This window comes from Ambystoma mexicanum, chromosome 7q (assembly GCF_040938575.1).
Source record: "Ambystoma mexicanum isolate Mex_15411 chromosome 7q, UKY_AmexF1_1, whole genome shotgun sequence".
Taxonomy (NCBI): Eukaryota; Metazoa; Chordata; class Amphibia; order Caudata; family Ambystomatidae; genus Ambystoma; species Ambystoma mexicanum.
In genome coordinates, this window is record NC_090941.1 from 337,755,137 (window position 1) to 337,767,660 (window position 12,524).

Below are 12,524 nucleotides of genomic sequence, written 5' to 3' on the forward strand. Positions count from 1 at the left end.
TCCGCCGAGGTCGGAATGGGGCGGTAAATCCGCCAACCCCCATGGCGCTATCGGCGGCTTTCCGCCATGCTTCGCGGTGCATTTAGCACCGCGAAGTCCGCCTGGGTCGTAATGAGGCCCTATGTGTATTACACTGATCATTTTGGAAATATGTAAAGTATATATGATTTTTTAAAAAAACACTTTGGAGCAAATATGTTATACCAATGTGATTATAGTACATCTTCAACGTTTCTCATAATTTGTTTACAAATTGTGTTTTACCATACAGTGATTACATTATTCCATACAATTTAAAAATGTATATGAGCCTCATTGAATGCACTTCTTGGTTCTTCTCCTTTGTTGTAATTGGATATCGTTTCTTGTACAGGGAATGGTCACAGGCCATGCCGTGTCCGCAGTACACTGTGTGTACTATTGACAAGGCAATGGGCTTAGAACATGGCCATAAGACATTTCTTGTATATATAACCGACTGGCCGTGGATTCCGTATGTGACTGCTATGGGTACCTGTTTTGTAAGTGGGTAATAATTAATATTTTTTATTTTGGATAATTGCCATAACAATGTTACATGTTTGAAGAGGTGTGTGTGTGTGTGTGTGTGTGTGTGTGTGTGTGTGTGTTTGCGCGTGTGCGATATTTATCACACAAAACTTGATGTGCCTCCATTCTTGGCTTAACATCAAGAAACATTGCAGTATTGCAGGAATATGGGCACGTTTAATGTGAGAACAACTGGTCTGGTAAATGGCATTAGAATGAGATTTCACAAGTTATGTGAGAGCGCCTTCTGTGGCTTGTCGTTACATATTGAGAGACCGTTTGAAGCTGCCCTTTCAGAAATTAAATGGACATTAGATGTCTTTTTTTAATAGAATGTTTAGATATATGAGATGAATGAAAAGTAAAGTGCGAGCAAGAAGCTGGGAACGCAGATTGTTTCAGCCATGAATCACGGAGGAATGTGACAGCCATGACCTGGGGATGCTTTCAACATGAGGTGGCTTTCCTCACCTGCTCATGGCTTTAAAGGGCTCCGCTTCTTAGAAATGTCATTATATTAGAAGACTGTCGAGCCTCCCATCACAAAGATTAATGGAAAAAGGTGAACATACACAGAATACCTTGTGTAACACTGACTCCCACACTCCTGGATGTAGGATGCACACATCTAGATGTGTGCCTTTGTTTACTGCACAGAGAGCAGTGCACCGTGATTCACAGGAGTGCTGTATTTCATTCGATGGCAGTTTCTCGGCTCCATGTTTAAGGAATGGCTGAGAGTTAGACTTAATGTTCTTGTGCCCGGCACTAACGGTATACATAGTGTTTAGGATTGCGCTATGTGGTCATACTTCCACTTCAGAGATCTGCCCACAACCTGATGTTCCTACTCCCAGTGGAACCGACTCCCAGTGGATCCAGGGAGCCCCTCATGCACTGAGGTTGATAAAAAAGAGCATCACTGTGCTAGTAGGTTATATATAGTTAGCTACTAGTAGTTCACTTTATCAGTCCCTTTATAGACATGCAGTCATTACAATTTATACTTATTTGCAGAACTATCAATCTTACCCAAATACTTAAAATATCATATGATGTCAGAGACTTTCAAAGTCATAATATTTCATAAATATTATTAATTCTTGTCCGTAGGTGGTCGGGTCACAAATTGATACAGGGTGTGCAGATATCCTTGCTTAGAGCAACATTCGAATGGGTATTTTCATTTTCTTAATGTATTCATGTTAACGTGTTCATCGTCTGACAATCTTGTAGCTATTCGGCCTGATCTAGATATCGTTTTTCAATGGGATTGCGCCATTGTAAAATGCTTGTATAAATCAGGCCCATTGTCTATTGATCAAACATTAGTGTTCAAAAATACAGAAAGAGTTTGTAGGCCTGGGGTGACACAGTGGTTCACTTTAGCTAACTCTGGGGTTTAAGAGATCATTATGTACTAATTCAGGAAGAGTGGGCTGAATGAGTAAGATGTGAGTTCAACAGCATTGAGGTACAGTTGATACTGTATAATAAAAATTATTTATGTGGAAACAATGGGGAGTCGGAGGATGCTTTCCAACTAGGGGGAGATGTGGTTTAATAATGGCCCTGTGGATGGCATAAAAAGCATTTAATGTGTATCCCATGGATTGTAAGAGCCATAGGTTCCTCTACAGTAGCATGAACGGTGCCAGGAATTGACCTGGTGTCCTACTTCAGACATAGGTGAAAATGCATTTCTTTTATCAACCACCCCCTCCAGAAAGAGCTAAGATTGTGACACAATCTAAAATATAACTACTCGTTTCCTCGGCCCAAATCATAACTAGTAATTTGCACTCTCAGCCACGAATTCTTAAACGTAATACAATATATTGCAAAAGCATGCATTTTTCTTTTGTTCCTTCTACTGCCTTCTTTTCAAATGCCCTGCAGTGTCCGGGCCAAATAGGAACAAATAGGGGCCTGATCTTAGGACTCCATTGTTACTACTGAACATTATCACTAGTGTTGTTACTACTGAACATTATCACTAGTGTGCATGATGTTATCTATTGCATGTGAACATCAAGTGTTTTGAGTTAATGTATGACATTATTATACACTGTGATGATATGTGTGTAAATACACTGCACTTTTGTAATATATGTAGCTCTGAATACAGTAAGATACTACTTGTGACTCAATACTGCTGTCTTATAATGTACACACTAGGATATGTGTTTTATTCTTTCTCTTTTTGTACTATTTGTGTGTTTATGTGCAGGAACGTGTTCCAGACAGTCCATCTCCTGCTCCCTCCCTGGAAGAAGGCCGGCGGCCTGGCAGTCACCCATCATCTCATCGAAGCAGCAGTGTGTCCAGTTCCCCAGCAAGGACTGAGAGCTCTTCGGATCGAATCCGTAGGTCCCATCATAGCTTTGACACATGCTTCTTGTAAATACTGTAGAGCAGGCTATCTATTTTGACCCAGACTAACCTTATATTGTGCACATCTTAGATAAAGTGTACATTTTATTAATGATAGTGTGATAAACAATATCATAAAGAACTTCAATATTATGTCATCAAAGGAAGTGATGATGACCCATAGGTGATTGCGTACCCATTTTAAAGTTTGCTAGATGGGGTATTCTTCTTTCAAACACTTGCTCCATAGAGCACTTTGAATCGATGGATAGCTTTGCAGTTATACCACTTGATTAGTTATTAACCACTGTTGTCCTTAAGGGATTCAGTCACAAAACAGCTATGAAACAGACGTGTATTTTTGTTAATTGCCTCCCAAGTCTTGCAAGCACTTTATATTGCTTTGTGGGCTCCCGAGATTATGTCTGTTTAGGTGTTAACATATCCAATGGTGAAAAAGATTAAAAACTCTTGCTGCTTGATCTTCTGAGGCCCTCCTTCGCAAGACGTTGGTTTTGGAAATAAGCTAGTCAACGTGGTTCATAGTACGAACTATGTTAATATGTAAAAACCTTAAATTTCACATCTTGATTATTTCGGAACCTTTAAAAAATAATCTCCCAACATAACTTATTCTCAATGGGAGCCAACACATATATGTTTGTAATGACTTTTAGGGCCTAATTCACAGAGCATTTTCCAACGGGGGGGTCCGGAGGGTTGGGAGGGGGTTGCCATTATAAAACACTTCTGTGAATTAGCCCCTTAACTATTTTTGTTAAGTTCCGGACTGTGAGACAGAAAAAAAAATTGTGTTTTGTGACTGCAATGAAATAGAAGAATAGTCAGACATACACAAACATTTCTCCTGCAATATCTATTTTGTGAAAGGCCAAATTATTCTTCTAAATGACACACAGAGTATTGTTTTGAACTAGTGCTGTGCTTGCCAACCCATCAAAATGATCACAATTCACTATTCACCCTTCACTCTCATGATATGAGTTTTTCTACATGCATATTAATTTAGGATTTCCTGAAAACCTGACTGTATTTTATTTTTTGGTGGGTCCAAAAGTACAGCCCTACCTCAAACATTAGTTGTCACATTAATCTGTTTATTTATGTTACTCCTATATGTATCCCTACTAATTCTGTCGACATGTAAAATGTGAAAATAAAGTGACCAAGCACCAGAAAATCGTGAGGGTTCAACAACTTTTTCTTTCCAGCTACTCTGCCTCATTGCTTCTCCTGGGATTCACTGCAATTCTACCATGGGACTCTTTTAAAACCAGGTGAAAATACCTATATTTCAAAATTATGTCTTTTGAGTAACATATTCTCCTCTATATTATGTGTTTCTTTGACAGGTGTGAAATATCCTAGGATTAATGCATATTTCGAAGATCCAATGCTCCACAAGTCGTTTTCTATGTTTGAATTTGTCAGCATATGTATTTTTGCATTTCCAAACTAATGACATTTGCTTTGGTTTTAGTACTATTTTTGATTATTTCAGTCATGCCATTATCCTTTTAATCTCAGCTGTCTTCTCTGTTGTCTTTGGTCTATTCCTGTAATACCTAAGAAGTAGAGACATATTGACAGGCTTTGGATAATGAACAATGTCACGAGTTTAACAATTAAACATACATGACATTTTAGGGTGAAATGACTGCAATGTAGCTTGAACAGCTGGTCCCTGTCAATATTAAAGTGTAACAAAAGTAAAAATGTGCAAAGTGTTTTAATGGTCAGGTAATACATGTGCAGTGTGATACTAGGGCATAACATATATGTTCACAAATAATCATATTTTACCACTTTAGAAGTCTCAGGGCAGAAATGAAAATATTCTTTAAACAGTGAGAACATTTTAAGACCCAGCTGAATGCAATACTTCTCTGTGGTTAAACAGAGCCTCTGAAGCAAAGAAATCACAATTTTAAGTCAGTTGCAATGTCAATGGTATCTCTCTGCACTTAACCCATGTTCTGACGGGACTGTGCGCACTTGGTCCCTATTGCCCCCCTCTCACTTTCTGTTCTCTGCACCTGCACAATCTGAATGCACCACGCCTAATAAGATTGTTTTTCTTGTCCTTTTTTGTCTTCCTCTCCCATACATGGTTGCATTTTGAAACACTTTAAACGTTTACAAGCGCATAATAAATAAGCAATCAATCAATTAATGTATCTGTGCTTCAATACTGCTGTGTGCATAATGGCATACTCAAAGAATTTGTAGATAAGATATCAGAAATCAGGCTGCAATCAACAAGTGAATTCGACCCTGGTGTGATGGTGGAATTGCTACCACGTTATGAGGTCTAAAATTCTCTTTTGCTTAAGATACGGAGCCAAAGGGAAAGGGCACTTATGCCAGATTTCTGCCTGAGTAAATGACACAAAGCTGTATTGTTTTTATTTCATTTAACTATATATGATTCCCAACATTTACTCATCAATAATTGAATTTAGATACATTATTTGTCAGGAAAAATAACGTCTAAACCCAGATAAACAAGCTGGCACATGTGTCAATCTGACTGGCTTTATTGGGAGTGTTTAATTTTTTTCAGTTATCAGTATGATAGCTGAAGAGAAATAGGAAGAGGTAAAGCTAACTATAAACTTAACTTCATGCCAAATTAGACATAAAAACAATTACACAGGAAGCTCATTTAGATGTAAATCATTTCATGGCATTTTCATTCTTGCTACCTGCTATGGCTTATAAAACCTTAAGAGCAACTCTATTTACAGTAGTGCTTCCTGGATTGTTTCAAGAAATGACATTGAGGAGTTATCTAAGCATCAGTATTTATGACGATACATAATTTAAATAAAGCACATCATTTCTGGTTATACCTCATTGAAATTTAAAAATACACTGTATATGTATAACTCCTCTACATCTCAATTAGTAATATCAGGTCGAGGGTGTTACTTCATTTGTGCAAGTACTAAAAGGTCCAAACTCTTAGAAATATTGAATGACACCCTTTGTTGACTATTCTACTTTTATTACATATGATCTAATATCTTCTTCCAATGCAATGTATAAAGTTGTATAAAGACAGTACAGTGAGACGGTATTTTGAGACCTCTTAAAGAATGCATAGAGGAGCCATAAGGAATCAAAATGAAACATATCAAATAGCCATAAACTGGCATATACAGCATCCAGGTGGAGAAAATGCACTTAATGGGAATTGACCGAATGGGCTTCTGTCCATTTGATGGCAACAGTGAAAATGAATTACACAGACCCTACAGTCAGTGGAACTTTAAGCTTAAAATTGTCATCAATTGTTTGAATATTCCCACTGATAAAAACAAATGTATTGTAACTGTAACTTACAAAATAATATTTTTAAAGATTCAAACCATATGTTTAATATTTCTAATAACAAAGTATGACATTTTCCAAATTTTTAAACATTTTTAAAAGATGCAGAATATGAAGGGAATGAGCCTGACCAATTTACTGTTGTTAATTTATGAACCCGTGAAAACCATAGTCACCTCATGGATGCCACTGACCAAGGAGTAACAGCGAGCAGCAGGTGCTATATTCATTTCAATACAACTATTGCAGTTTCTATTACAGCAATCTCTCAAACTCACCTCTTTCATGCTGCCTCCCAACAAACACATGGATGCATGATTTAATTCCTTCTCACGTTATCAATCAATGAGATGCACAGGGTGACCTTTAATAACCTCCTTGATGTCTTTTTTTGAAACAATCATGCATGGACTACTATAAATATATTCTATCGAGTCATTTCAGGGAGCATCCATTCTCGGTGATGTCCAATTTCGGCAAAGTGGGTTGTAACCTTTGGAAAGAAAAAGTCATTCCTGCAACAAAAAACACATTCTAGATTGTTTGTCTAAATTCCTTTTGTGCTACAAATATAGATGCAATTCTGTTGATGTCAATTACCTGAAGTGGAGAAACAATTTTGGTCATTACAGAGAATAACATTAACAATATCAAATACAGCTCTGTGTAAATCAGGTGATCTGTGAAGGTATTCCTGTTATACAATAATACTTTCATAACAGGAATCCATTTGTTTTTGCCAAAGCCTAACACCTTGATTTGTGAGATGTCGACAAGTGACTCCCCAAATCCTGCCGATTGGCATTCAATCTTACCAAATTGCTTTAATAGATTTGACTCCTTCCCCCAACCCTGCTTCTTTCAGCCTACCTGTGGAGTTCTGATCCCTCATACCCTTCTCTCTCTCCCTTGGAACCCCTCAATGGGGCCTCCATAACCACTCTCTGCCTCTGCCTACCATAGTCCTACTCCTACAGTACCCCAGCCCATGACCTCCTACCAATGTTGACCTCAGACCCCTAACCCATCTCCCCATTCGCCCGATGTGTCAACGGGCCTGTGCCACTCATCCTATCCTTACTGATTCCTCCTCAGCAGGTTATTCCTCTTCCTACCTCTGCGCATTTTACACACAGTCATAGAATTGCAGATGCATTGGCAGGCCATTGTTCCAGTCACTCATATTCGTTGAGGATGGATTCAGTTAATGTTCGGTTAGGGATTCAGTTAATGTTCGGTTAGTGTTTCAGTTCATACCCACCACACTTCTGCACATCAGCGGCACCAATAAACCATTTTAGTTTTGGAGAACTAGAGATGTGTGCTTAATCAATCAATTCATCAATCAATTATGACAGTGTCACAAGCTCTAGTCCTCATATTTGTGAATTCTCCATTACACACATTAGTGAATGAGAGGTGTGTATAGTACACTTGATGTTATAGCGACACTGGTGTTGGAAGTAGGGCTTCATTTGAATCTGTTTCTCTTTTAGACTCAGGCATTCAGTACCATTTGCCGCTTTCCCAACCAGATGTACAAAATATTTAACAAAATATTAATTCTGAAAAGAAGTATTACATTGTTCACGAGATCTTTAATATTTACCGAAATGTGTACAATTCAGAATAGTTCACACGCATTATTATGCAATACATGTGTGGCTATTGATAGATTCCATGCCGAAAAAGCCGTATGCAGTATTTGAAAGCTGTTCTGCCATTGGTTACTGCAAAGCAAAGATAATTAGGTAGTTAAATGCATAGGCACTTACTTCCAGCAATGTATGTCCGAACACTAAAAGAATAGTTGATGAGATTAGTTTAATGGAAATTGGCAAGGGCCGCTTCTTGCTATTATATTCATATGCACAAACCAATGGGTGTCCTCTGCCTCTTAAAAGCATCGGTACTGCACACAAAGTATGTGGCAGCATATAGACGTGGAATCACTTTCACCACATGTGTGAATAACATGTAAAGGTAATATAGAACAGGAAACTATGTTGTATTACAGTTAGAGTATGCTGAGCCAGTGGTCTTCAAACTCTGGGCCTTCGCAACTCCCCTACCGGGGCCCATAGGTAGTCAGGGATGGGAAGGGCAAGGACGTTCCAAAAGGAAGAACAATGACTGCTTTTAATAGGAAATATAAGCAGATATAGCATTTGTGGGGGCTCAGCATAACATATTTTGAATCAAAGTGGACTGAGCATAAAAAGGTTTGCCATAGTGGTAAGGGAACCTGTTTTGCATTTCAAGTTCTTCAGATTATTTTTTTCGCCTACTGTTAGTCTTTTGGCATTAAGGAATCCACACTTTGGTTACCAAAGTCACCGTCATCTCACAAAATAGGACGCATAGGATTCTTAAACGTATTTACATGTATGAATCAGCTGTGTTTATATTTCACTCCGACCCATGTTTGTGTCGTTTGGCTCATAATCCAAAGTGAGTTTCAAACACACCCACTTTAATGCATTTCGTGACCTAAACATTCTGTTTTTATGCATTGAAAAAATGCATTTGAGCAATACGAGACTTATCAGTGCCAAGATCAGAGAACACTTAAACAATAGGAGCACATGGGGTTTTTTATCCAAGCAAGCTAAACTCAAATACATGAGAATATTGTCCAATGTAATCAGATCATAATCCGCTCGATTAAAATTTCTAATTAAAATGCGACTGTGGGTTTTCCAAAAAAAAGAATGCTCATATCCAGCAATTTACCATAAACCAAGAAAAAAACATTTCATAAAAAGGAATACATAAACAGGCAGCTAGCAATGTGCAGCCCTTAGATACTACCCACTCTGTATTACTTCTGCTTTAATCTCTCAATATAGCCAGAGCATATTTATACATTCCTACCCCTAAATGTCTATTCATTATAATTTTGTTAACTTTAAAATAAACCTTTTAAACACATTTTTGCATGAGAAATGTATGATATTTTGGGTGTTTGACTATGTATTACTAGCATGAATTGTATTCATTGACTAGTCACAAAAACGTAAATATGGCACTGGACACAATGGCCATCTTTCCCAGGGCCACCTTGATTTGTACGCCCCACTTAACCTACGACTTGGCAATCTGCTCTCTCATGTTTCCTCTTCTGGTTGCTTGTGGATCCCTTGATGCCCAATTGCATTCCTTTCCTCTCCCATGTTGTTAGCTTCCCCACCCCCTTGTATCTCTGCTTCCCTCACTGTGTGCTTACTCTTGTAACATGAGCACTCCGTTGCTTCCCAAATCTAGGTCTGCACTCAATACATTATTAGCCTAATAATTATAATGACAATCATAATAACAACAATAATAACAATTGGAGCACAGCTTATCCTATCTCTGTGATGCCCACACGGCTCACTCTCATTTATGCCTCTGCTTGTTTCAGAAACAAGCCTCATTGGTTTATAATCACTGAGGCACACACTTTCAGATTGAAGTCAGTTGAGCCTTAAAAAACATTTTAGATTGGGTAAATCCAAGCATAAATGGAAACTCCTGTATATGAACAGTTATAGTGGAAATGATTATGTTTAAGGTGGCTCCTAGAATAAGTTTAAGGAATTATGTAGAAACTCCCCCTCAAGTGCCAGAAATGCAATTAATACTCTAGCAGCCATCACAACAAATTAGTACTATACAGTAGGGCTTAATTCCTCACATGTGGTGTAAGTGCTACAATTCATTGGAAAGTTTGAAATTTAAAGCACACCAGCAATAGGTTATTCGTGAAATTGATTTGTGACCACTTCTCTAACAGCTTTAAGTGGGTCTTGCCTATCATGTGCCAGTGAATTCCTTGAAGATCAATCTCTCATTTAGATGAGTGCATTGCCCATACAAGTGGGGACGTCCTTGGTTGGCTGCCTGTGAATTTGTACCGTGGCACAATCCACTTGTGCTTTGAGGGGGTGACACAAGGGTCAGGGTCATCAAGTGTTGCACACACATTAATGCATCTATCATGCACACTCGCACAGTAGCGGGTGACTCCATCAGTGGAGAGTATGTATATGAGCTTGGGGTGTACGCCTATGTTCAAACTATATGTAGTATTTTGTGTTGCTGGCCTCTGCAGTAAATTCAAGTTGTATTTTACCTACACAACAATGGATTGTTTACTATGCTATGCCTACAAACTCAATGCCAAAAGGATTATTTCTATAGATCATTGTCATACTTGATGCAGAGAGGCAGACATTCATATTTCTTAGAGTACCTAAGATATTGTTTATATCTTCTTTATGACACCTTAATGGTGTGATTGTCATAGAGCAGGTACGACTGGTCTTCCACAAACCTCATGTATAACTGGCTACTGCTTGACATACAGTATTAGGGTAATTTGACTGGGTGGTATTATAGTTGCAAACCTCCAGTAAAGTAACCTGCTGAATTGGTAGACTCTGCAAAGTTGTGTACAATATTTTAAGTTTGGCATCAGAATGAAGAGAAATATGTAATCTGTCACTATTAATTTGTCACTATTTGATTATTTTTGACTCTCAGCAGTGCATCAGAATGGCCTGTCTATGAACCAGATGCTTATGAGTTTATCACCTAATGTCCTGCCTGGGCCTAAAGAGGGGGATCTCGCAGGCCATGATGTTGGACATGAGACAAAAAGAATGCACATTGAAAAAGGTAATATCAACTATATACCTGTGTCCAATTTTAAAATCTCAAATGCACCAGTTTTTTTTGTCGATTTAACCTAACGTGTACAGTATTAAATAATTTATCGACAGCAAAACTGAGCAAAAAACAACACAACTTCAAACTAAGTTATCAGTGTATTATGCACTTGTATATGCATTAGCTTGAAGAAATATGTATTGAAAGTGGTGTTAGTTTGCCTTATACCAATGAATGATTCCTCCCTGTGTGATCATATGTTGTGGGCTACATAAAGCCAGATAATTGAGAAAGAATTACATTTCAAATAAAATGTCTGTTGCCGCAACTATTTCATGTGTATTATAGTGGTGGCAGATGTAGAGCGGGCAATAATCATTTTAAATATACATCTCTTGAAACTAGAACCACTAATTTTTTCTGTGCTCTGCTTCATGCCTGATGTGTACAGGCCACTACAAATTCAGTTAATGTGCCCAGTTATTGTATGTGGAAGAATGTGGCATACTTTACACTGTGGGGACGGTCCTCCAAAATGTTCTTATGGTTTGCAAGATAGCCCCAACTCCTAAACACATAGACAGGGGTAGGGCTAATCTGAGGTATTTGTACAACTTTCCATCTGCAAAGCAAGGCACACAGCTCTTACCTTATAATCCACAACCACACCTTTAAGGTCAGAGAAATATATACTTTTGTTTCATTTAGGAGTTTAAAGTTGTCTGGTTATTTAAATAATGTCTTTCAAACAGTGCCACAAACACATCCACCTCCTGAGATGATGTTGCTTGGTATTCTAAGCATAGCAAGTGCATCAGAAACAGATGACTTCTTCAGCAGTCAATTGTGACTTACCAGTAACAATCTTTTTGCAGCTTAACTCTGATCGGCATTCAACAATGGTGTGTTGAATCATTTGAAAGGCGGTCTGTTATGAATGATGTTTTCAAGGGTATACCATATTTTCTATGGTGAATAGATGTGAAGAAAACATGTTGTTTTTGTCTTCATTTTTTAAAGTGGATTCAAATCTCATTCTACTTAGTGTTTTTAAATATGATAATAACATGCATACTACTACTACTTATAATAATAATAATAATAATAATAATAATAATAATAATAATAATAATGATAATAATAATAATAATCATTATAATGAAGATATGCCAAGAACTAGCAGAAATACATTATTATGTGGGCATATTCAATAGGGAAACCAGAGGTATGGATATCAACAGCAGTGCATACAAGATTTACAGACAGAAGATGCTCCCTCACCCATGTGCTGAATAAAATGAATGAAACAAATGGCAAACTCAGTAGCACATTGCACTATTATTTGTATGTATTTACATTTGTACTGATTTGAAGAACAGGGTGGCAATTTTGGTCAGAAATTACTTACAATATCACATTAACAAATAGCAGAAGCATTGCTCAGAAGGACACCTGGAAATGGGAATAGGTGTTAGGCCAGTTTATGAGGATATGAACAAAGTGGGATGAAACAAAAACAGGTGACTTTCAACGGTACATGTAACCTAGGGGGCAATTTCTGAAAATTAAAGGGGACTATTGTGCACATATACAGCATT

At 37.8% G+C, this 12,524-nt stretch overlaps 1 protein-coding gene across 6 annotated transcripts in view; it reads left to right on the forward strand.

Moving 5' to 3' along the window:
* The window catches only part of DACH1 (dachshund family transcription factor 1), a 642,674-nt gene that overhangs the window by 410,914 nt on the left and 219,236 nt on the right, over positions 1 to 12,524 (forward strand). For 2 of the 6 annotated variants that reach the window (XM_069639020.1, XM_069639016.1), the window contains 3 exons: positions 2,780 to 2,915; positions 4,155 to 4,220; positions 10,801 to 10,935. In XM_069639020.1, coding sequence (XP_069495121.1) covers positions 2,780 to 2,915; positions 4,155 to 4,220; positions 10,801 to 10,935 — 337 coding nt within the window. The remainder of the gene's footprint in view (positions 1 to 2,779; positions 2,916 to 4,154; positions 4,221 to 10,800; positions 10,936 to 12,524) is intronic. The other 4 variants (XM_069639021.1, XM_069639018.1, XM_069639017.1 and 1 more) reach the window with 3 other exon arrangements.